The sequence below is a fragment of the Amphiura filiformis genome, chromosome 1, assembly GCF_039555335.1.
Source record: "Amphiura filiformis chromosome 1, Afil_fr2py, whole genome shotgun sequence".
NCBI lineage: Eukaryota > Metazoa > Echinodermata > Ophiuroidea > Amphilepidida > Amphiuridae > Amphiura > Amphiura filiformis.
Window position 1 is genome coordinate 42,562,033 of NC_092628.1, and position 26,521 is coordinate 42,588,553.

General features: G+C 34.6%; 1 protein-coding gene across 1 annotated transcript in view; it reads left to right on the forward strand.

Annotated features, from left to right (window-relative positions):
* The window catches only part of LOC140160495 (uncharacterized), a 164,417-nt gene that overhangs the window by 119,997 nt on the left and 17,899 nt on the right, over positions 1–26,521 (forward strand). The window contains 5 exon segments of the mRNA XM_072183732.1: positions 1,377–6,896; positions 6,899–7,420; positions 22,108–22,260; positions 22,781–22,903; positions 23,410–23,511. Of these exon segments, the coding sequence (XP_072039833.1) occupies positions 1,377–6,896; positions 6,899–7,420; positions 22,108–22,260; positions 22,781–22,903; positions 23,410–23,511 (6,420 nt within the window).

Here is a 26,521-nt window from a genome sequence, read left to right on the forward strand (position 1 = left end):
CTCATATCCATAAGTACCAGACTTGAGTCCTGTTTATCAGGGACAGTCTGTGTAGCTCAGTGGTTAGAGCGCTACCCGACTGCGAGAGGTCTGGGGTTCAAGTCCCGCACAGAGCAGGTATGTCCGGAGTTTTTCTCTGGTATATCTGCCTATGCATGTTATGTTTCCATTTGTAAATTCATGTTTAAATGTGCTAGTGTGCGATCGTAATTCTTCTTTCCCTGTATATTGATATATTAAGAATAACGATTAAGCATCATTAATTTGATCTCGTCGCTAGTTGTAATGTTTGAATGTTTCCATGTTCCAGTGTATGATGCGTAAGCCTCTTCCTCTGTTTGTATGATTATATTAGGCTGGCGGGTAAGCATCATTAATTGATCTCGTACACTGGTGTGCAATGTGTTGTTTGTACTGTTCACCCTTGACTGCTCATATCCATAAGTACCAGACTTGAGTCCTGTTTATCAGGGACAGTCTGTGTAGCTCAGTGGTTAGAGCGCTCGCCCGACAAGCGAGAGGTCTGGGGTTCAAGTCCCGCACAGGCAGGTATGTCCGGAGTTTTTCTCTGGTATATCTGCCTATGCATGTTATGTTTCCATTTGTAAATTCATGTTTAAATGTGCTAGTGTGCGATGCGTAATTCTTCTTTCCCCGTTATATACACAGTTAAAACATTTTAAAATTTCATGCTGTTCTAAAAGTGAGTCATTCAAAAATGAAGTTCAATATGAAAGGTCAAAATTTTCCTCCCAGCTACATAAGATTTATACATTTTACTTTGAGGACAAATATGTAAAATAAAAAAATATCAATTGATAATAATTTGCCATAAAATGTGTTTCATATCGCCAATTTAAAAAAAATCAAAATTTCTTGATATCAGAAGGACATTCCTCGTATTCAGAATGCAATTCGATATGTCTGATGTGCACCCATGTCCCACAAAAAATACTGTGCAAACATTGATATCCAATCCCTTAGGGACCATTCACAAACACTTGTTAGGGGTGCCTGAGGCAAACAAAAAATTTTTACCCCCTTTTTCAGATCTCAAAAATTTCAAGGCCCTCCCTTTTTGACATGAAATTTATGGGTCAACCCCATAGAAAAGCATATAAACTCAACTTTTTTCAGCCCCCCCCCCCACCTAGGAGGGTCAAAACTTTTAAGGCCCCCCTTTTTTTGCTTCAGGCCCCCTAACAAGTGTTTGTGAACAGTCCCTTAACGTATTGTACTGTCAGTCTTCTACATGTACATACATTTGTACAGTAAGGGTCATAAATATCTCGCATATTGTCAAACTTATCACATAGTCATGGTTTAAACACCATTAAATTTTATTGTATTTGTTCTTTCTTTTTTCCTCTACATAGAAAATAAAAGATTCCACAAGACAAGAGGGCATCCTTCGAGCTCGCATTGAAGAATTGGAAGGACAATTACTGGACTTAGAAGCCACTATTCATCAAAACGAAGCTCGAAGTAACCGTCATAAGGATGAACTACAATACAAAATTGCAACACTTGAAAAACAAAATTATGAACTAGAAAAACAGCTTGCCCTTGATGATGATTTAGATAAACGATCCGACACACAACTTAATTTGGAAACTAATTCAAAACTTGCAACATTGGAAAAACATAATCATGAACTTCAACACCAATTACAACTTGCACAAAAAGAAATTGAACAATTACAAACTGATTTAGAGGAGCAGAAAGATGCATTGTCTGAACTTCGAAATAATAATGAGACTGAAATAAGAAATTTATTACATCAAGCTGATATGCCTAAGGAAGAAGTGCAACCAAAAGAACTGAGTTTATTGGATGACCTTGAACTCAGCACTGACGATGATGATGATGATGACACTGATATTAGTCTAGATCTTCCAGATGATAGCAGAGTTAAACCACCTTTAGAAAGAACAGACTCAGTTGTTATAGATAATGTCTTGAGCGAGAAAATTCAAGAGCTTGAGTGCTCTGTTGAACAATTACAAGAGTCTGAAAAGAACTTAAAGGAAAACTTAGCAGGAATAAATTTAGAGAATGAAGAACTGAAATCCAAACAGGCCATTGCGGAAAATAAAATAAAGGATTTACAAGATACTAAAGATGTGATGACGAAAGTGATATCGGACCAAGTGGTGGAGACAGGAAAGGTGAGCGCAGAGTCGGAGAAACAGTTTAGCCAGAAGATTGCCGATTTACAAATGTCTGAGAAGACTATGAGAAGTGTAATAGCGGACTTGCAGGCATCTGAGGGTCAGCTGAAGTCAAGAATAGATACTCTCTTGAAGGATAATGAAGATTTGAAAGGAAGGTGTCAATCTTTTGAGAATCAAGTTCAACATTCAAAGGATGTTTCTGGTGTGACTGAAAATGGAGAAAGTGTGTCTACAAATGACGAGAAGGATAACCAAATCAAAGAGTTAGAAGAATTGAGGAAAAGTCTTCAAATAAAACTGGATGAGAGTATTGCACAAATACAAGAGGTTAATGAATCTCATAGGAAGAGCAAAGAGGAGATAGCACAACTAGTAGCATCAAAAGAATCCTTAGAACTTGAAGTAGAAGCAGAGAGAAAACATGTTAAAGAATTGGAAAATGAATTATGTAAGGTTAAAGATGAACTACTGTCATCTAAATCTGAGGATATATCACAGCAATACAAAGAGGAGCTACAGAGAAGAGATGAACAAATAAATAAGCTAGAAGATGTTGAGAAGAACATAAAGGAGGAATTACTAGCCAAAGATAGTGCAATTAATCAACTGGAAGAAAATAACTTGACTTTTAAAGAAGAATTAGAATCTAAGCAAGAGCAGATTGCAAAACTAACAAAACTTGAAGAGGATTTACAAGAACAAATTTCCTCACTTCAGGAGGAAGTGAATCATTATCAAGCTAATAAGCTTGAAGGTGATGAGAAACATATCACAGATCTTGAGAATCAACAGAAACAATTGGAGGAAGAATTGACAGGGTTGAAGGAGCAACTTCAAGACAGTCAAAGCAGAAATGAAGAACTAGACAAAGAAGTTTTACACTTGGAAGAACGGAGACAGACTCTGAGCGATGAGCTCTCCAGGAGCCAGCAAAGGGAAGCGGAACTTACCAAGACAGTTGAAGAGACTAGTTATTTGCAGGAACAGGTGGAAGAATTGAAAGAAAAAGAGGAAGATAAAGTGGAAGAACTGGAACAATTGAGACAACAAAAAGAAAATTTTGAAGAGCAAATTTCACAGCTTTTGGAAGAGAATGAACTGAAAGATGAGCTTGAGAATGAAGTGTTGCAGCTGAAAGAAGAGATGGCTCAGCAGAAACAAGATAAAAATAGCAGTGTCATAGAGGAACTTGAACTTAAGAATAGTGAATTGGAAAAACAGTTGTCAGAGCATGAAAATACGGTTAAACAACTGGAGGAACAGCTTGAACAACAGAAAAACCAAGTTGAACAGTTTGAAAACAAAATTAAGGAATTTGAAAACCAAGATGAGCAGTGGAAAATTCAACTTGAACAACTACAGCAAGAACTTAATCGGCAATTTGAAGAAAAGCTGCAATTATCTGAATCTTTTCAGGCAGAAAAAGAAGACTTTCAAAACATATTACAGCAATTGAGTGAAGAAAAGAGCAGACTTGAAGATGACAATATTAACAACTCCAGATTAGTTGATGAGCTTAGAAGTGAGAAAGACAAAGTTGCAGAACTTGAGTGTCAAATAGCAGTTATTACAGAAACAGTTGAGAAAGAAATGGAAAAAATGAAAGACAATTCCACATCAGATCATAAGATTCAACTTCAAAACCTGCAAGAAGAACTGAAAAATTCTCAAAAAGAAGTATCACAATATAAAGAGAAATGGGAAGAAGAAAAAACTGAAAAAGACAAATTGAAAGACCAAGTTGACAAGTTAGAAAATGCTGAAGAAAAGTTACAGACGGAAATTGCAACTCTTGAGGAAAAAAACGATGAGATCAACTGTTCAATCAGCGCTCTGCAAGAAGAAAAATCTCTTCTGGAGAAGCAGCTCAGTGAAGTGCAGGAGTTATTCAAAGAGAGTGACTTTGAAGGTGAGGGCGCTTTGCGGGATCGCATCACTGATTTAGAGCAGTCTGAGCGTGTGCTGAAACTGAGAGTGAAACGTCTTGAAAGTGCAGAAGCGGAGGAAAAAGATGCACATGAAAAGTTTGATGCTGAAGCTAAAGATATAATCAAAGGCTATGAAGAGAAGGTCAGAGACTTGCAGCAGACTGAAGCTGTGTTATCAGAAAAGGTTGCTCAGCTTGAGATATCAGATGGTCACTGGAAGCAGGAAGCTGAAACATTGGAAGAAAGAGTAAGAGAGCTGGAGGAAATTAGGCATCAGCTGAAAGGTAGAGTGAGTCGAGCGGAAGAAGAGATTGAGGAGCTACAGATGACTGAGGGTTTTAATACCATGCATACTCAGTCATCAATGGCTGAGGATGAATTGAGTTTGCTTAGAGAGCTTGATACGCAGCCAATCCCAGAAGAATCCGATTCGGAAGTTGAATCTATTCCTGAAGATGAGAAGGAGGATAAAATTGATGAGTTGGAATTACTTCAAGAAGAGGTTGCCGTGTTACAGGAATCGGAGGAAATGCTAAAGGGTGAACTTGTTGAGAAGGAGAAGAAGATGGACGAACTGATGAAATTAAGAGATGGAGAGATTGAACAATTACGGATGAAAAATAGTGATTTTGAGAAATCTGAGATGGAGTTGATGGAAAAAATTAAAAAGCAACTAGAAGATAATATGAAAGAAAATGCTGAGGAAGTTCTGGTCTTGGAGGAAGAAAACAAAGAGCTGCATGATGAAGTTGTTAAGTTGAATGAAGATGTTGAAAAGCTTAAATCTGAAAGAGAATCATTACAAGACCAAGTGGACATTTCTAAAAAGTTGCATGATGAAGTTGTTAAGTTGAATGAAGATGTTGAAAACCTTAAATCTGAAAGAGACTCATTGCAAGACCAAGTGGACATCTCTGATTCTCAAAAGGAAGAGATAAGAATTCTGAAACAACAAATAGAGCAACTGAAAGAAGAGCAAAAGCAAAAATCACCTGGAATGAAGATGAGCAGGCCTAATTCAGCAGATCAAACAAAGGCTAAGAAACTTGAAAGAAAACTCATTGAAAAATCAACTGCTTTGGATGAAAAGATCAAGGAGTGTCAGAGGTTGAGAGTAAGATTGGATGCAATGGAAATAACTCTTGCAGACACAATGTCAAAGAATCAAGATCGAGAAGAAAAGTATAATCGGATGCAAGATGCTCTTGATCAGCTGGAGAATTCTGAATTTGAGCTGATGGAGAAAGTAGCGACTCTTGAGATGGGATCCGATTCGGAAGATGACACTGATAAAGATGAAGCAAGTTTTGAAGCTGATGATGTACCTGCCGTGCTTGTTACACCTCCATCTCCAAGAGATAATAATAACGATCAATTAGTGGAAGAATTACAGAGAAGAGTTCAGGAATTGGAAGAGAAAGAGGAAGCTTATAAACAGCAGATATTTGAACTCGAAGAGCGGCAAATAGCATTCCAAGAAACTTTGGAGCAAGCAGATTCCATTATGACAGAACGTGAAGTGAGTTATCAGGAGCAGATCAACTTATTAGAGTCATCACAAACAGACTTAAAGAAGGAATTAAGTAAAGCGAAAGAGAACAAGAGCAGTCTGAAAATGACTGTTGATTCCATGGATGACACAGGGGATTATACATCAGTATTTGAAGATACAGATAAATTATTTTCTGAAACTGGAGAAGACAATAAGTCTGATGAATCTGCTACAGGAGAACTAAGCACAATGACGGATAACAACGAGTCAGGTAATGCAATGCAAATACAGGCACTGGAATACAACATTGCTAAACTTGAAGAAAATGAACACGAGATCAGTATAGAATTAGCTGAGAGTAAAAGTTTGGTTGAAACACTCCAAGATCAAAATGAACTATTAGAAGAACAAGTTGATGAGATGAAAGCAAAGATTGCTGACCTTGAAAGTACTCAACATAAAAATGAGTCAAGTCCTGGAGAGACTGAAGAAGAAACAGATCTTCAAGCCAAAGTTTCTCAACTTGAAACCACCCAAAATGACTTAACTGAGCTGTTAGCTCAACATGATGAGTTAAAAGCACAGCACAAAAATATGACTACGGCAAACAAAGACTTAAAAAGTTTGGTTGAAACCCTCAAAGATCAAAATGAACAATTAGAAGTACAAGTTGATGAGATGAAAGCAAAGATAGCTGACCTTGAAAGTACTCAACATAAGATTGGGTCTAGTCCTGGAGAGACTGAAGAAGAAGCAAATCTCCAAGCCACAGTTTCTCAACTTGAAACCACCCAAAATGACTTCACTGAGCTTTTAACTCAACATGATGAGTTAAAAGCACAGCACAAAAATATGACTACGGCAAACAAAGACTTAAAAATAGAGATTGACGATCTCCTTGAGACTGTTCAACAGCTTGAAAAGGATCTTATTAGAGCTAAACAACAGAATTCTATTCTACAAGCTAATCTGAAACCTAGTAAGAAGAAGATTATCGATCATAATGGTGATGAGACCTCACATCTACATTTAAAACACCAAGTTTCTGATCTTGAAACTGAGTTGGCAGACATGAAAGAGCAACTTGAAAGTAAGTTGAAAGAGGAGTATGAGGAGAAACTGGATGATTTACACGATGTGAATAAGTCTTTGGCAGATAGAATTAAAAAACAAGACGACATGATCACAGTCTTGCAAAATAGACAAGAATCTGATGATCCAAGGACAATGTCAACTAATAGTGACCTCAAGATACCGTGCATGAGCTTGAAGCAAGTATTGAGTTCCTTACAGAAAAACTGCAGGATAGTGAGGATAGAGAGACCTCATTGCAATCCAAACTTGATGTCATTCAAGAACAGTCTGAGAAGGCTGTCCAAGATACTAAATCAATGATGGAAATGCGGATCAAAGAACTTGCTGCGTCTGAGGAGCAACTAAAATCTTACGTAAAAGAACTTGAAATTGCAAAAGCTGATTTAGAGGAGGAGTTATCTCATTCTCACACTGCGCACAATAAATCAGAAAATCAAAGCTCTGATCTTGAATCTGCCAATAAGGACCTGCAAAAACAATGTCGGTCCACTGAAGACTTGGCAAAATCTCTTAGACTTGACAACAGCCAATTAAAACACGAGAAAGAGCTGCTGAATGAGAAGGTGTCAGCTTTGAAGACTTCTGAGAGTGTCCTGCAACGAAGACTGGAGGAGGTTGAGGAGAATGAGTCCAAGTTGAGGATTCAGTTGAAGGATGCCACCAATAAGGAAGATGGACTCAATGAACAAGTGAAGAAATTGCAGGATGATGTCAAGAATATTCAAACTAAGGTAAGAGAACAGTTTTATTTCATGTTTGTGTATGTAATAATAAATTATGTTTTGTAATATATAGGGAAATCTGTTATATACTTAGCAATTGAAGCAAAAAGACATTAGGCCAAAACAAATAGTTACAAAACTTGCCAAGATTTTAAAATCCAATGCAGGATGCGTTGTTTTTCCTTCAAACTTGCTAAACCTTTCAAAATCTGAGATGCTTGGAACTTTCAAATGCATTTAATTTAAAGTGTTAGTTACACATCACTTTCTTCCAACAAATGCTTTTAAAACGTATTGTTACCAACATTTTTGTAAAACAATAAAATGGGGCAAATACTAAATAGGCCAATTTCTCCAAGCACATTACATTACATTACATTACATTACATTACATTACATTACATACAAGGCATTTATAGGGCGCCATTTCATAAAGACCACATCGCCAAGATGGAACACAAAATATTTGAAAGGCAAAATAAAACAGCAAACTGAAACAAAGCCACCAGATTATTGTGGGAACAGGAAGGTTTTGAAGCACACCACAAAACAAATAAAACAAAATTTAATGTTGGGAACATATCTACCCACCAAATATTTTGATGACGTTCTCCAGAATTCTGTTATTTTTTGTGTGGATTTATTTCTATTTAAAAATATATTGACAATTGAATGATGTCAGCCTCTCCTATTGATTGAGCTTACCATGCCTTCAATATTATTGAAACAGCCCCTTCTGCAGTGTCCTGATATAATGTCACACATTTTTTTAAAGGAAAAACAAAGCCATAATTATAATATGAAATTTATCAGGTGAAAGTGTTAGGGGATTGAGAAAAAGTGTAAAATTTTGTACAGATTTGTCAGACTTTCAGCATCTTGATAATTTTTTCTATAAAAAGTGGTCTTACCTGAAAATGTTTGATTTTTTGTTGGGCCACTTTTTAACACAAAAGTATTGGGGTCTTTGAGTGCCACTTCAAAGAAAGCACATTCTGGAGCAGATGGGTAGCCTACTGTGTATGAGCACCCACAATCAAGGAAAAAAGTCTTGGAACGCTTGCGTGTAAATAACGGAAAACTGTCACCCCCTCTCCCCCCGTGCAATGTTGAGAACTGCCAATGTCTTCAGCGGTTCCCCAATGTGTTCCAACATTGCTTGATGGGGAGAGGGAAGGGTAAATCATTGTTGTAGATGTCATGTTTCTTCCCAAACACAATATAGGTCATTTCCATGAACATAAGAAATTCTGCACGAATTTCGACAGAGTGTGCCAAGCGCCCAAGGACTTTTTTCCTTGATTGTCTCTACCGAATGCAAAATATTTCATCTAAATTTCGCTTTTGTCTCATAACTCAAAAACGGAATGTCGTATGAGCTTCAAATTTCACACGATTTGAGAGTGGGTTATATACTTTGCAATCATAATAAAATTGTTGATAACGAATTTGGTTTACTTAGGGAGTGGTCACCGAAAACACCCCATATGCTAAATTACACACGCTTTCATAATTATGGCTCTAAACTGCTCTAAAATGTCGTTTTTGTCCATAACTCAAAAACAGAATGTTGTATGAGCTTCATATTGTACACGATTTGAGAGGGGATTATATGCTTTGCAATCATAATAAAATTGTTGATAAAGAATTTGGTTTATTTAGGAGTGGTCACTGAAAACACCCCATATGCTAAATTACACACTTTTCATAATTATGGCTCTAAACTGCTCTAAAATGTCGATTTTGTCCATAACTCAAAAACAGAATGTTGCATGAGCTTCATATTGCACACGATTAGAGAGTAGATAATATCCTTTTGAATCATAATAAAATTGTTGATAAAAATGTTGAGTTATTTAGGATTGGTCACTGACAACACCTCCTATGCTAAATGACACAAGTTTTGTAATTATGGCCCTCTTCTGTATGATACTGAGTCAATTTTCGTTTTTGTCTCATAACTCAAAAACACTACAAATGCATTTTTCGTACAATATCACAATGTTTTGCAGCATGTTTCCAAAATGTTTTTTTTTAATGTTACTAAAACGTTATGTGCCCTTTATGATATAACCTAACGTGTAAAATTTATGTTTTCTCTAAAACTTGTGTTTACTGAGTATAGGCACATCCGAGCGAATCAGAAAGATTATGATGTAACAATTTGAAACAACTCTTTTCTGAATAGTATTTATAACAAAATACGCTTTTATGCGATGAGAAAAAATAAAAGAAAAAACAACAACAATTTAATACACTTAAAGAAAAAATATAGACCACCATTGGGACTCGAACAATGCACATCAGTCAATAGCCAAAAGGTTAACAGTCGGAGGACTAATCCGCTACGCCACGCTGCCATTGCACAAACGAAGTAACAAGTTTTGTTCTTTTATAGTAGTCAGGTATCGGGAAAGTGTAAACTTGTATAGTAGAAATGGTGTATCAGTTTACCATAATGACAAAATGGTCCAAAATCGACATTTTATGTTTTTGAGGCCGCATCTCATGACGCGTCACGTTCGCTTACATTTGCTATACCAATTGAGAATGTTTTAATGCAAAAGGAATGACACCTTGATCTCTTATATGAAATTTGTTAACACTTTACCATTTTGAATTGAAATAAATATATATGCGTATTTCCAATGGTGGTCTTTTTTAAAAGTATATTCAATTGTCGTTTTCTTTTTTATTTTCTTGGGTTTTTTTTTCTCATCGCAAAAGCGTATTTTAATATAAATAATATTCAGAAATGAGTTGTTTATGCGTATTTATTTCAATTCAAATTGGTAAACTTAACTGTTAACAAATTTTATATCATTCCTGTTGCAATAAAACATTTTCAATTGGTATAGCAAATGTAAACGAACGTGACGCTTCGTGAGATGCGGCCTAAAACATAAAATATCGATTTTGGACCATTTTGTCATTATGGTGCACTGTTACATTTTGAGGTTTCTACTATAGGGTGCTTGCATGGAAGATCACAAAGTTCAAACCATCCTAAAGACACGCTCCAGAGGACATGCAAATGCACGGAGTACAATACCAATCACCTGTTTAACTGGTTTTGATCAAAGTAATTCTTTGTACTCCATGCATTAGCATATCTTATGGAGCGTGTCTGGAGGATGATTTGAACTCATGACCTTTCGTGCAAGCACTCTATACAAGTTTACACTTTCCCCGATACCTGATTACTATAAAAGAACAAAACTTGTTACTTGATTAAGTAAATGGCAGCGCATGTGAGCGGATTAGTCCTCAGACTGATAACCTTTTGACTATTGACCGATGTGAATGGTTCGAGTCCCAGTGGTGGTCTTTTTTAAAAAGTATATTCAATTGTGTTTTTTTTTCTTGTTTTTTCTCATCGCAAAAGCGTGTCTTAATAGAAATAATATTCAGAAATGAGTTGTTTCAAATTGTTACATCATGATCTTTGTGATTCGCCGATATGCCTATACTCAGCATACACAAGTTTTCCAGAAAACATTTATATATGCCTCACATACTCAGCAAACACAAGTTTTAGACAAAACATTTACATGTTGGGTTATATCAAGGGTACAAAATGTTTGAAGTTTTAATAACATTGAAAATATTTTGGAAACATGCTGCAAAACATTGTGATATTGTAAATAAATATATTTGTAGTGTTTTTGAGTTACGAGACAAAAACGAAATTTGACTACAGTAGAGGGCATAATTACGAAACTTGTGTAATTTAGCATAGGAGGTGTTTTCAGTGACCACTCCTGAATAACCCAACAATTTTATCAAAAATTTTATTATGATTCAAAAGGATATTATCTACTCTCAAATCTGGTGCAATATGAAACTCATACAACATTCTGTTTTTGAGTTATGGACAAAAACGACATTTTAGAGCATTTTAGAGCCATGATTAAGAAACGTGAGTAATTTAGCATAGGGGGTGTTTCCAATGACCACTACCTAAATAAACCAAATTCTTTATTAACAATTTTATTATGATTACAAAGCATATGATCCACTCTCAAATCGTGTGCAATTTGAAGCTCATACGACATTCCGTTTTTGAGTTATGAGACAAAAACGAAATTTAGATGCAATATGTTGCATTCGGTAGAGACAATCAAGGAAAAAGTCTTGGAACGCTTGCGTGTAAATAACGGAAAACTGTCACCCCCTCTCCCCCGTGCAATGTTGAGAACTGCCAATGTCTTCAGCGGTTCCCCAATGTGTTCCAACATTGCTTGATGGGGAGGGGGGAGGGGTAAATCATTGTTGTAGATGTCATGTTTCTTCCCAAACACAATATAGGTCATTTCCATGAACATAAGAAATTCTGCACGGAATTTCGACAGAGTGTGCCAAGCGTTCCAAGGACTTTTTTCCTTGATTGCAGGTACTTAATTAATCCATTTGAAGGGTGTGTTAATTATTTTGTTACCAATTACATGCTAAATGTGCACCAAAGAGTGCACTTAAGAGGCATTATCTGTTATTTTTGAGAATTTTTTTAAAATGTTTGCCACGGTCAAAAAATGGCTTTCCTTTAAACTTTCATATTTGATGCACCTTGACCTGAAACAAACACACATGAAATAAATTTGGGAAAAATATCCCTCATACATGGTAACAGCCAAATTTTCGTTTTAGGCCTATTTTCACAGTTTTTGCATTTTTCAGCAGTCAATTTGTCAAGTTTTGAAGCCAGTGTTACTAATATACACAATATATATATACTGTTTTCTTTATAAGGTATGAATAGGTCAAACCTTAGATGCCGCATTGAAAGTATAAAAATAATCACCAGATGTCAGGGTGGGTTATACCATTTATTTGAAATAGGGATGTTTTTCAATTTTTTCAAAGTATGAAAATATACCAACTTGGTATAGCTCATAAACCATATGGTAGTGTTCCGATTTCAACATCGACCACAGCATGTTGAGATGATACATTGGTCTTATGAAAAAGTTACATTTGAGCTTGGGGAAAACACATCTGTATATACAGTGTTGCCAGACATTTTCCTATTTTTCTAAATTTAACACAAATCTCACCTTAAGTTAAATGATGTGAAAATGAAACATCATCCTTTCAAGGAACATTTATTAGAAAGAGAGTTTTTATTCATATCAAATTTGATCAGTTATAATGGTCAGTGTTGTTCTAAACCACATGGGTGTTGCCATAATTGGGGTTTTATTGTGATTTGTGGATATTTTCAACTTTTTAAAAGTTATAAAATACCAAAATGCATTTCTATAATAAAGAAAGAAACATCGACCTCGTCATGTTGAGATGATACATTGGCCTTATGAAAAAGTTATTTTGATGGGGGGGTAAAACATCAGTTTATACAGTGTTGCAGGTATTTTCCAATTTTTTCAAAATTCAACACAAGTCTCACAGTAAGTTAAAAGATATGAAAATGAAACTTCACCTTCATATGGAACATATCTTTTTAGAAAGAAAGTTAATTTCATATTCAATTTGATCATCTGGGATGGTCAGTGTTATTCTAAGGTATATGGGTGTTGCCATAGCTGGCGCTTTAATATGACAATATTTAGATATTTCCAGCTTTTACAAGTCTTAAAAATAGTACACACCTTTAAAATTATTGTGGAATGAACGCAATATTAAGGTTAAAATTAACCTAAGAACACTTAGTATGTGAATTTAAATTTTAAATTTGAGTTCGGAAAATATTTCCTTCTATACAGTATTGCCAGATATTATCACATAATTCAGAATTCAACGTATGTTGAGCTTTTTTCAGCTTTTTTCAGCTTTTTCAGCTATTTTTCAGTCTTAATAATGCCAAAATACAATGGCACAGCATTCCTAAAATAAAGATGTGAAAATTAAACATCGACCTCATCATGTTGTGATGATACATCGGTCTTATGAACAATTTACATTTGAGCTTTCTGTTTATACAGTGTTGCCAGATATTTTCCTATTTTTTCAAAATTCAGCACTAGTTTCACCTTAGGTTGAAAATGAAAGTTTATTAGAAAGAAATTTACTTTCATATTAAATTTGATCAGTTGTATAAATGGTCAGTGTTGTTCCAAACCACATGGGTGTTGCCATAATTAAGGTTAAATAGCGAGATGTGGTTATTTTGAACTTTTTACAAGTTTTAAAAATACCAAAATACCATGGTATGCATTCCTTAAAAAATATGTGGAAGTGAAACATCAACTTCACCATGTTGAAATGATACATATTTGGTCTTATGAAAAATTTACACTTAAGCTTGGGGAAAACATATGTTTATACAGTGTTGCCAGATATTTTCCTATTTTTTCAAAATTCAACACAAGTCTCGCCGTAAGTTAAAAGATATGAAAATGAAACTTCACCTTCATATGGAACATATCTTTTTAGAAAGAAAGTTAATTTCATATTCAATTTGATCATCTGGGATGGTCAGTGTTATTCTAAGGTATATGGGTGTTGCCATAGCTGGCGTTTAATATGACAATATTTAGATATTTCCAGCTTTTTACAAGTCTTAAAAATAGTACACACCTTTAAAATTATTGTGGAATGAACGCAATATTAAGGTTAAAAATTAACCTAAGAACACTTAGTATGTGAATTTAAATTTTAAATTTGAGTTCGGAAAATATTTCCTTCTATACAGTATTGCCAGATATTATCACATAATTCAGAATTCAACGTATGTTGAGCTTTTTTCAGCTTTTTTCAGCTTTTTCAGCTATTTTTCAGTCTTAAAAATGCCAAAATACAATGGCACAGCATTCCTAAAATAAAGATGTGAAAATTAAACATCGACCTCATCATGTTGTGATGATACATCGGTCTTATGAACAATTTACATTTGAGCTTTCTGTTTATACAGTGTTGCCAGATATTTTCCTATTTTTTCAAAATTCAGCACTAGTTTCACCTTAGGTTGAAAATGAAAGTTTATTAGAAAGAAATTTACTTTCATATTAAATTTGATCAGTTGTATAAATGGTCAGTGTTGTTCCAAACCACATGGGTGTTGCCATAATTAAGGTTAAATAGCGAGATGTGGTTATTTTGAACTTTTTACAAGTTTTAAAAATACCAAAATACCATGGTATGCATTCCTTAAAAAATATGTGGAAGTGAAACATCAACTTCACCATGTTGAAATGATACATATTTGGTCTTATGAAAATTTACACTTAAGCTTGGGGAAAACATATGTTTATACAGTGTTGCCAGATATTTTCCTATTTTTTCGAAATTTAACACAAGTCTCACCTTAAGTTAAATGATGCGAAAATGAAACTTCACCTTCACAAGGAAAATTTATTAAAATGAAATTTACTTTCATATTAAATTTGATCAGTTGTATAAATGGTCAGTGTTGTTCCAAACCACATGGGTGTTGCCATAATTAGGGTTTAATAGTGAGATGTCGATATTTTTATAAGTCATAAGGGTTCAAATAGCGAATGCGTTTTCACATATTTTTGTGGACCTGAGAGCACATCAGACATATATTGAAATTTGCGATATAATACAAATGATTAAAAATTGATATTTTTGAAATTTAACAGATCTCAAAAGTAAATTGTATAAATCTAGTGATATGTACTTAAAGTGTATTGTAGCTGGAATGAAAAGTCGTCCATATGAAAATTTGACCTTCAGATTGTAGATATAGATTTTTTTTTCACCAAAACACCTAAGGTCTTTTGGGGAAAAATCTATATCTTCACTATGAAAGGTCAAATTTGTCAATTAACATTAATTGATTAGTGGTCGGCTTTTCATCCCAGCTACATACACTTTAAGTAGGCATACACATCATTAGATTTATTAAATTAACTGTAATGTCAAAAAATAAAAAAATCAATATATATGCATAATTTACCCTTAAATTTTTATTGTATCGCGAATTATAAAAAAAATCAAAATTATTTTATATCAGAAGGACATTCCTCGTATTCAAAATGCAAGTTGGTATGTATGATGTGCTCTCAGGTCCGACAAAAATACTGTGCAAAGGTGGGTGACCAACCCCTTAAAATACAACACAGAAAACATCAAACATGTATACTTTAAAATATACATAAAAGCCATAATGTTTTTACCAATATACACATACTAGCTAGTCTAAAATAAATTAAAATAACATAAGATTGTTACATTTCAAAAAGATGCATATAAGAGTAAGATAATGTTTAAATTACGCCTACCCCATATTATTAAAGCACACATCCCAACTATACTTGCAAAAAAGATATGGGGAAGAAATGGGCAAAAAACTATATAGATCCAGCAAATGTCTCGAAAGATATGAGAATAGTCAAAGACAATAACGCACAGAACCTTTTCACAGCCAGACAAATTAATGTCCAGTTACCTTTCCCGAGAGGAGCTCGCAGGAGAGTCGAAAGTATGAAGAAGAAATGACCATTGAAATGCTGCATGATATTGTTGCTAATTCTCTGTCATTCAAGCATCCCCTGCTCATTGATGACATGAATTTGTATGAGCTTGTAAAAAGGAAGCAACTAAAATTAAACTTTCAAGACTGAAGGAGATTTATATGAACACTTTTGCAGATACTTGCAGGGTTAAAGCAAAATAAACTAGAGATAATTTGAGAGACAATCGCAAGGCATGTAACCCTTTAATGGCCGTTTGACCTGACCTTTGATCTTAATGCTTCCCGGGTCACGAGGTTTGTTGTCACCGAAATTAAGCCCCCATACCTCTTACAGACAATGAAATTACGGTATAAGATTTGACCCCAGATAACCTTTGACCTGACCCTGCAAAGTGTTCCAACATATTCCCCCTGGTCATTAAGTTTGTTGTCACCGAGTTTGAGCCTCGTACCCCTTACAGATGTCCAAAAATGCATTTCTAAAATTTGACCTTTGACCTGACCCCTACAAAATGTTCCCCTGGTCACGAGATTTGTTGTCACTGAGTTTGAGCCCCATATCCCTTACAGATGCCCAGAAAAGGAAATTGTAAGATTTGACCCAAGATAACCTTTGACCTGACCCCTGCAAAGTGTTCCAACATATTCCCCTGGTCATTAAGTTTGTTGTCACAGAGTTTGAGTCCTGTACCCATTACAGATGTACAGAAAATGCATTTCTTAAATTTGACCTCTGCATGACCTTTGACCTGACCCCTGTAAAATGTTCCCTGGTCATGAGATTTGTTGTCACTGAGTTTGAGCCCCATACCCCTTACGGATGTTGAGATAATGCAATTGTAAGATTTTACCCCCTTAATGACCTTTGACCCCAATTCTTTGTACAACTTTTAGACACTGGTTAAAGGCGATGCAGGTATGCACGTGACGACATTGTGTTATGTAATTTGTGGAAGAAGAAGCATTTTTAGTGAAAATCACATTTTGGTCATAATGACCTTTGGATGACCTTTGACCCCGAGTTGGTCATGTAACATTTGTGCCCCCACCCAATGGTCCTTGTGACCAAATATGGTCACATTGGCTTAAAGCATATGGCTACGATGGCTCGTTAAAAGTTTGACATAAGAAAGAAAGAAAGAAAGAAAGAACTAGAGTCAATAGATTCTGGGTACAAGCCGCCGGCCAGGAATAACATTAATAATGGGTAAATTTGACCAATTTCATTGACCTTTTGTTTTGTCTCACTAAGGTCTATCATATGCAGCACTCAGATTTGCCATACCTCGTTGTTTGAAATTTTACACATTTTGACCTTTTGACCCCAAAGTAAACATTGTACAAGGAGGTCACCATAGACTTTTTGTTTTGTCTCACTAAGGTTTATCATATGCATCACTAAGATTTGACATATCTTGTTGTTCGAATTTATTTTGTATTGCATACGGGGTTAAATGTCAAGCAATGGTCAAGCTGTGAACACCCCGAATACCCATGCCAGTACTGACTAACATGCTTTAATGAGAGCTTTAGCGCATTTTGTTTGTAGAAGAAGAGGCACATAGCCAGAAAGAAAGAAAGAAAGAAATTAATGGGTCAATTTTGACCAATTTTAAAATTTGACCTTTGACCCCTCTACTTTGACCTTTGGGATCATAAATATTTTAACCTGTTTAGAATGTCGTAAGAATTTATTCCTGTTGAATTTAAACTCGATTGGACCAATTTTAAATTTGACCTTTGACCCCTATAACTTGATCCCTGGGTCACAAATGTCATATGCATTTTTCTCGTGTTTAGAGTGTCATAAAGTCCCCCAATCCAAGTATGTCGGTGATTTAACCTTTGACCTCTATAGCGTGACCTCTGGGTCACGGATGGGGTCAACTGCACTTGTTTTGTGTTTAGGATGTCACAAGGATTATTCCTGGTGAATTGCAGCTCAATCGGAGCTTATTTGTAGATTTTGACTTTTGACTTTGAACTTTGACTTATGGAGTCGAGACTATCACAGACCTCCCCTACCATTAATGTTGCATCACTGTAGCAATAATGGGCCCTATCCGTCTTCCATAGGCTGAGATACAGCCGATTTGGCTAAATTTTAAGCATTTTATCGAGTGACAAAAAAGACCTTAGATGACCTTTGACCCCAAATCTGTGACTCCCAGTAGACATCAGTCAATGGCCATGCATGTGTGCAAGTGACTTCACCTAGCTATTTCACACATAGCAGATATGAATTTTTGAAGTTCTTTAGACTTTGATCGAAATGACCCCTTAATGCCCTTTGACCCCTTATCTGTGAACACCCTATATGCACCGACCAAAGTCGAGTCACATGACTTCGCCATGTCACCATCGCATGTTGTTTGTAGAAGAAGATACGTTTTAAAGCGAAATCACGTTTTTTGACCATTGTAGCTAGGTCAAAGGTCACAGCCAGGTCAAAGTCAAATGGAAGGTTTGGCCTAGCCCAGTGGTCATTTGGGTCAAGTATGGTTGAAATCTGTCAATCCCTGGCGGAGCTAGCTTGTTGTTTGACATTTTACACATTTTGACCTTTTGACCCCAAAGTAAACATTGTACAAGGAGGTCACCATTAACTTTTTGTTTTGTCTCACTAAGGTCTATCATATGCAACACTAAGATTTGACATATCTTGTTGTTCAAATTTTTTTTGTATTGCATACGGGGTTAAAGGTCAAGCAATGGTCAAGCTGTGAACACCCTGAATGCCCATGCCAGTACTGAGTAACATGCATTAATAAGGGCTTTAGCGCATTTTGTTCGTAGAAGAAGAGGCAGATTGCCAGGCAGATTGCCAGAAAGAAAGAAAGAATTAGCGTAAAACAGAACAAGCCGACTTTGTCGTCGGCTTGTAAAGAAAGAAAGAAGAACTGACCAAAAACAGAACACTCGCAAATTGGAAATTTGCGATTGTAAAAATCACCAAATGTTGATAAAAGTTGTCTGAGGAAATATCCGTTTCAAGTAGAAAAAGAGGACTACTGGGCACAGTATACCTATGACATGACCCCGGAGGGGGTTCTCCCTGGTTAAAGGTATACGGGGATGTGCCACGGTTTTGGGGGTACCTTAGCAATTTTGGTATGTCGATTGGTGGGTTTGCAGTGGAGACAATACACCAAATTGGGTGCATTAAGGCAAAAGTGCCAATAAAAGCGCCAAATTAGGACAAATTTGTGTGCTTTTTGGGTGTTTTTTGTGAAAAATTGGAATACTATAGCTGTAACTTTAATAAGGTGTCATTTTAAAATTGAAAATGTATCCACATTTCACTATTAACTCCATTTATAGTGGCATCATCCAAGTGGTTTTTTCATGGCAGCGATTTAAACAATATAAATCCTAAAGTGAGACATACGTTGAATTTTGAATATATGTGATAATAACTGGCAATACTATATTGAAGGAAATATTTTCCTAACTCAAATTTAAAATTTAAATTCACATACTAAGTGTTCTTAGGGTAATTTTAACTTTAATATTGCATTCATTCCACAATAATTTTAAGGATGTGTAGGCCCTACTATTTTTAAGACTTGTAAAAAGCTTGAAATATCTAAATTGTCATATTAAACGCCAGCTATGGCAACACCCATATGGCTTAGAAATAACACTGACCATCCCAGATGATCAAATTGAATATGAAATTAACTTTCTTTCTAAAAAGATATGTTCCGTATGAAGGTGAAGTTTCATTTGCATATCTTTTAACTTAGGGCGAGACTTGTGTTGAATTTTGAAAAAATAGGAAAATATCTGGCAACACTGTATAAACTGATGTTTTACCCCCGATCAAAATAACTTTTTCATAAGGCCAATGTATCATCTCAACATGACAAGGTCGATGTTTCTTTCTTTATTATAGAAATTCAATTTGGTATTTTTATGACTTGTAAAAAGTTGAAAATATCCACACCTCACAATTAAAACCCAATTATGGCAACACCCATGTGGTTTATCTGGCAACACTGTATAAACTGATGTCTTATCCCGCCCCCCAAATCAAAATAACTTTTTCATAAGGCCAATATATCATCTCAACATGACGAGGTCGATGTTTCTTTCTTTATTATAGAAATGCATTTTGGTATTTTTATGACTTGCAAAAAGTTGAAAATATCCACAAATCACAATTAAACCCCAATTATGGCAATACCCATGTGGTTTAGAACAACACTGACCATTATAACTGATCAAATTTGATATGAATAAAAACTCTCTTTCTAATAAATGTTCCTTGAAAGGATGATGTTTCATTTTCACATCATTTAACTTAAGGTGAGATTTGTGTTGAATTTCAAAAATAGGAAAATGTCTGGCAACACTGTATATACAGATGTGTTTTCCCAAGCTCAAATGTAACTTTTTCATAAGACCAATGTATTATCTCAACATGCTGTGGTCGATGTTGAAATCGGAACACTACCATATGGTTTATGAGCTATACAAAGTTGGTATATTTTCATACTTTGAAAAAATTGAAAAACACCCCTATTTCAAATAAATGGTATAACCCACCCTGACATCTGGTGATTATTTTTATACTTTCATTGCGGCATCTAAGGTTTGACCTATTCATACCATATAAAGAAAAAATCATATTTATATTGTGTATATTAGTAACACTGGCTTCAAAACTTGACAATTTGACTGCTGAAAAATGCAAAAATTGTGAAAATAGGCCTAAAATTGAAATTTGCCTGTTACCATGGCAACGGGGATATTTTTCCTAAATTTATCCCATGTGTGTTAGTTTGAGGTCAAGGTCCATCAAATATGAAAGTATAAAGAAAATCTATTTTTGACCGTGGCAATAATATTCTCAAAAATAACAGATAGTTCCTCTTAAAAAGGCACAAGTCAGAAAAGTGCACAGGATGCGCCATGTGGGTTGGGGGCACTTGTATTTCGAGGTGGAATGAACTTCTACTTTCAAAACAAGTATTTTACCAGGTTCCTTTAAACAAAACACATAATATTAGTTGCATTTACTACCCAAAATCATTTTTTGCAATATTTTTACGTTTCTTTTTCAAGGTCCTTTCGAACATACATGTTATTTATTATTAACATTATTTTTGACATATTTGACACCTAAATGATGTAAGCGCATTATGTATATCGCTTGCCTCTGAAGGACTACCCCTTTTTTACAAGTACATTTATGGGGTTTATTTTGCACAAGCATTATATATCTAGCTCAAAAATACAAGTGCCCCCCTTCCTGGGTCCTATGTTGGCCATGGCAAGGGGAGAACATAGTATTTTTTAATAAATTTATCATGAATATACATGAATGTGATGATCCAAGCTTGGGTTGATTTAATTTCTTCAATAATTTTTATGAGGTAGTTTAAAAATCAATATTTGAAGTCAGTATCAAATTGCATTTTTACGGTTGAGTGCATGTATTTTCTGCATATAGATTAAATAATTAGAAACATGCTAAATATTAACCCCTGTACATACTACACACTAGCAGGCGACATATTTGTAATCTTTTTTTTTAGATTTTAAGGAAATAAATGAAATGAAGATCTTGAATTTTGGAATGCACATGACACAGACATGACTGACTTTAAACAAGTTCACATTTCCTTCTAGTTTTGAGGTAGCTCTTAAAATAAATTGAATGCTTTCTGTTCTAATGCAAGTTAACTTCTGTATTGCAAACAAAGGGTTACAAAGCTATTGTTTTAGTATAACAGGTGTCATATTAGGTGGGGTTATGATACATTTTGACTCTTATCACTTTGCAGTGCCAATCTAAGCTCTAAACATCATGTGAATCAAATCATAAAACATTTTTGATCCACAATTGGAGAGAAGTTGGCTTCTTAAACTTACTCCATTAAGAGTAAATATTCTGCATTGCAACTTTCACTTGCAGTACTCATCAACCAATTGACCAATTTACTTATGACTATTTTAATCATAAGTAATTCATAGCAAACATGCAGAGATTTTAATGGTAGATGCTATCTGCAGAGCAACATAACTAGGAATAAGTTGCTAACATATCATTTACTGATTTGCATTACTGTGAATGCTTTGGAACATGTACATCATTGATTTGGGGAAGATATGCTTTTGATTTGTACCTTCATCTGACAACCTGTTTTATGTGAGATAATTGAAGACATATGGTATCTAACAGGTACGCCTTTAATGTGAGAGTATTCAGTCAATGTAGACTCACAATCATTGACAGCTTTACGATAACACTGTACTGGCATTGACTCCAACCTTGACATCTTTATATCATCCACAGAGTCCTGCTGTAGTGGAGATAGAACAGGAAATGTCTGGGTTGCAGGAAGAACTTCAGAAGGCTTGCAAGACAATGGAAGAACTCAAGCAAGACAAAGATACAGCTGAGGGAAGGCTAAAGAAGATAGAAGAGAGTCTCCAGATGAACAAGATGGTGAGTACTAGTGTTTATATATGTGTAGATGTTAAAGGAATATTTCGTGATCATAGCATCCTCTTTTTATGACATTTGTTAGTAGATATCCACGAAAAAAAGCTTATTCCCAAAATTTTTGTTGGTTCCGATATGATATAGGCCTAGTAGTGTACGTATTACAATGCTCTGTAGGCAACTGTGTTGTAATTTCACTCTGGTGTACCAGAACATAATTGGAATTTGACAATATTTTTGCTAAATGAATTAATCTACAAGATATTATTTTGTACATAAACATTATCATAGCCAGAGGTTTTCTGTGGTATAAAAATCTCAACCTTTTTTGAGAAAGTGAGGGATGAGGCTGTGGATCTCTAAATTGCCCCTTTAATAGGGTATTCAAAGTGTTTTAAAAGCATGTTTTATCTACAAATGTACATGTTTCGGTTGAGGACTAAAATTGGAAAGAAACATTTTTGTCTCTCAAGGAAATACCAACAGCACTAATATTATTTCTACATTTTTCTAATCATAATAGGTGTCAATCCCTCAGCTGGAATATCAGCAGCTCAAAGCCCAAGCCAGATTACTGGACATGACAGAAGACCCAACGGAACAATCTATTGTCAAATTACAGGTCCAATTGCTGGAAACCACAGAGGTAGGTTACATTAACATAACAGATAACTGAATGGGATGAAATATATATCCCCTATCCCTATATTTGCATTTTCTAAAAAATAATTTGAAATGAGCTTCAAATTGAGGCACTATCTTTCAATTTGGAAAAGTTTCAAATTGAGCTTTGAATATGAGTGTCATTTTACTGTGAAGAACCTAGTGGTCTATTGCATTTGGGTGTGGAAAGTGAATGTGGGGTTTAAGTGGTTAAGTACAATGTATCTTGATATTGGCAGTGAACATAAAGTGTTGGATTTTGATGCACCAAACATGTTAGAATCCCAAAGATGGCCATTAATTAGTTTTTTGATAGGATACTCAAGAAATTAGATTTTACTATAACAAAACATAAAAATGAAGACCGAAGCAAAGGCAACACTATTCTCTGAACTGAGTAACCTGCACAATTTTGGTAATAATTAAGTGAAGACACAATGTTATGTTTTGATGGTTTTAATTTATATGTATTAATTTTAACATTTACAGGAATTGAAGCATCTAAAGGACGAAAAAAACGAAAGGGAGAAGGCATACAGAGAACTAACGGACAAATTCAACCGTCTGAACAATGACAACTCATCAGATAAGGTGAGTATCAAAATAGACTATATAGCAGTCAATAACCTTACAGATATCATGGTCATTGTCAAAGTAGATGTGAATAAACTATAGACCACTTGACATGAATGTTTATCAACAAAGGCGAGGGATTGGTCTTTCGATATGCTCGAACGAACCCCTTCACTGTTCAATGGCTTTTTGTGCTATCTGAAATGTGGTGGGAGATTTAAAATACACATGCCCTGAGCAAACTACGATGCGCACGCACACTGCAGGGTAAATAACAATGGAAAGTGCCATAATGTGTGCGCATACTGCCGGGCAATGACGTCACATGTCAAGTGGTCTATAGAAACAATTGTCTCATCAGCGAGGCAAGTTTGGTTCTTGAATGAGATACGAACAAGCAGGAGTCGTCAAATTTTACTCATTGTTATATTGCAGAATTGTAATTAATTATTGTTTTGCTGAAACTGACAGCTGAATCAAATCACTCATTTTTAGATTTACATTTGTAAGTTGTTTGCTTCTTAGAAAGCAAAAGGAAAGCAAATATTGTTATTCCAATCATCAAGCTTGATTACATCACAAATAGATTGAAGTGGTCAATAACCTTCAAGATGTCAATGTCGTTGTCATAGCAACTAAACGGTTTGACAAAATGTAAAGATAACTCAAAGAACTGTAGGTTGTTATTGTGGCATATGTGTGAAAGGTGATTATATTCACCTGAAGTGTAAATGTACGGAGTGCACGGGAGAAGAAACTAATAATCATTTTGCTTTTCACTTTTTGAGTCTGTAAAATATTTTGTGGGTTTATATGTTTGTTTTATTAATGTTTTCTTATATTGTGCCCTATTGCATATTGTAAATTTTATGGCACAAAAGTTGCATTTTAAATATTTGCTGGCATGAAGTAAAATTGGTCCCCTCAGATTTTCAGACAAAACATTTTTTTATCAGTTCTATTTAAAGTGATATAGATTAAGTTTAACAAGGAAAATTCCATTTATAAGTTTAATAAAATGGCTTAACAGTCAATAGTAAATTTTATGTTTTGGAATGAGCTTTAACAACATTTTGTTTCCATGGTTACTTAATGACCCCACCCTTGAAATCATCAATGATTCGATGTGCCAGCCATTGTTTAATGGAATAGAAATAATACGGAGAATCATCATTAAAATAGCAGTCAGCTGCATTGGTAGTGATATACAAGCACAAGCAGGTAGCAATTGCGAGTGTTGGATGGTTTATTACAGAACGCATCAGCGCATGCCTTGTGGAAGGTTTACATTGTATTTATTTAACTGAAAATGCCACACACAACAGCTGTGTTCAAGCATACATAGCCTTCCTGTACATACAGTATATGGAATATTATTAACCAAATCTACTGAATTAAATTTACCACTGAATTAAAACCATGGGGTAGAATACACAAAATATGGAATTTATTAGAATAGTCATCTGTGAGTGAAAAAAGGTAAGATATGATTGAAAATAGAAAAATATATTTTAAAATTTTTGCTGCCAGTATGCATATGCTGTCAGGAACTGTATGGTATTGATTTTGTGCAGCAGTTCTTTGCCGTTTATAGTGTGTTGCATTCAATGCTTATGGGATAATGGATTGTTGTATATTGTGTATCAGCTTGTATTACCAGGATGTTTGTAGGTCATCGTAATTTTTAAATTGTCAGAGATGAAAAATATTTTTTTTACAATTTTGATTAATTTGATAAATAGTTACAATGACATCAATTTGTATGAATATGGTTATTTGAATGATACTAATTATCAGGACCAACCTGGAAATTTGAATATTTCAAGTTAGAATTTATAGCTACATGAATATTTTGATTTGGATAGCTTCATTTTGTAAGCCCATGCACATAATTGAACATGATTTTAATAATATAATCCAATTTACCGACATAATTGGATTGTATAATTTACATGCACTTGTGCCTTTTATAAAAAGTCATTATAATAAATGAGATACACTATTGCCAGATAGGGTTTCTTTATTGGATGATTTTGTAATCTGTAGATCATGTGATGTTGCATTTGTAGGTGCTTTATTAAAGCTATATATTGGTTTAGATACAAATTCACTTTGGTATTCACACTACAGTTATGCACAATCATTTTGTGGATAATGCTTAGCAGCCGTTAAGTGTCTTAATGCGTTTTGTTCATATAATATTACTTAGTACAGCTAATAGCATTCCTTATCCAAACATTTGGCTCTGTGGGACTGGGCACTTAAGTATGTGCAAATGCTCTACCAAATGTACAATGATACTAGCAATGCAAAACAAAAAAACTTCATACTAAATTTTGTGTTTGGTCAAAATGTTTATCTCTTTGGACTAAATTTATAAATGCTTTGAAATCTGCCACGAACACCAGGCATGAACAAGTTTAGCAAGATATTGATCATATGTAGAATAAAATGTATCATAAGAAAATTGTCAGAAAATACTCAATCTTTCATTTTTTATACATTTTACATTTGGCGCTTCATATTCATTTAAAACATAGTAATGGCACATTTTTGAACTTATGGCATAATTATACATGTACATGTTATTTATAAGCTTTCAAGATTCCTGAAATTGCAATGAAAAAACAATAATTTAGATATAGGCCAATGTTATACACAGACCTTGTATATTGCTACGCAACCAGTAAGTTTAGTACAGCTTGAATATGATTATGAAGATTGCTTCAGTTGCCTACATCTCTCATTTAAAAGCTGAACCAAATTCAACATAAATGAAATTGTAATTTTTGTTGCAAATTGTGTACCTTACCTGTTTTTTATTCCTGAAGGGTATAATTGGTCTGGTTTAAGAATAAAAATTGAACATGTTTATTGTAATATTATGTATTTTTGATTTACTTATTTTTATTTTTCTCCCTTTTAAAACAAAAAATCAATTAAAATTAACTGATCTCTTAGCATTTATACTATATTCACAAAATGTCAGCTTTCTTTTGCGATATACGTGAGCATATGTTATGAAATC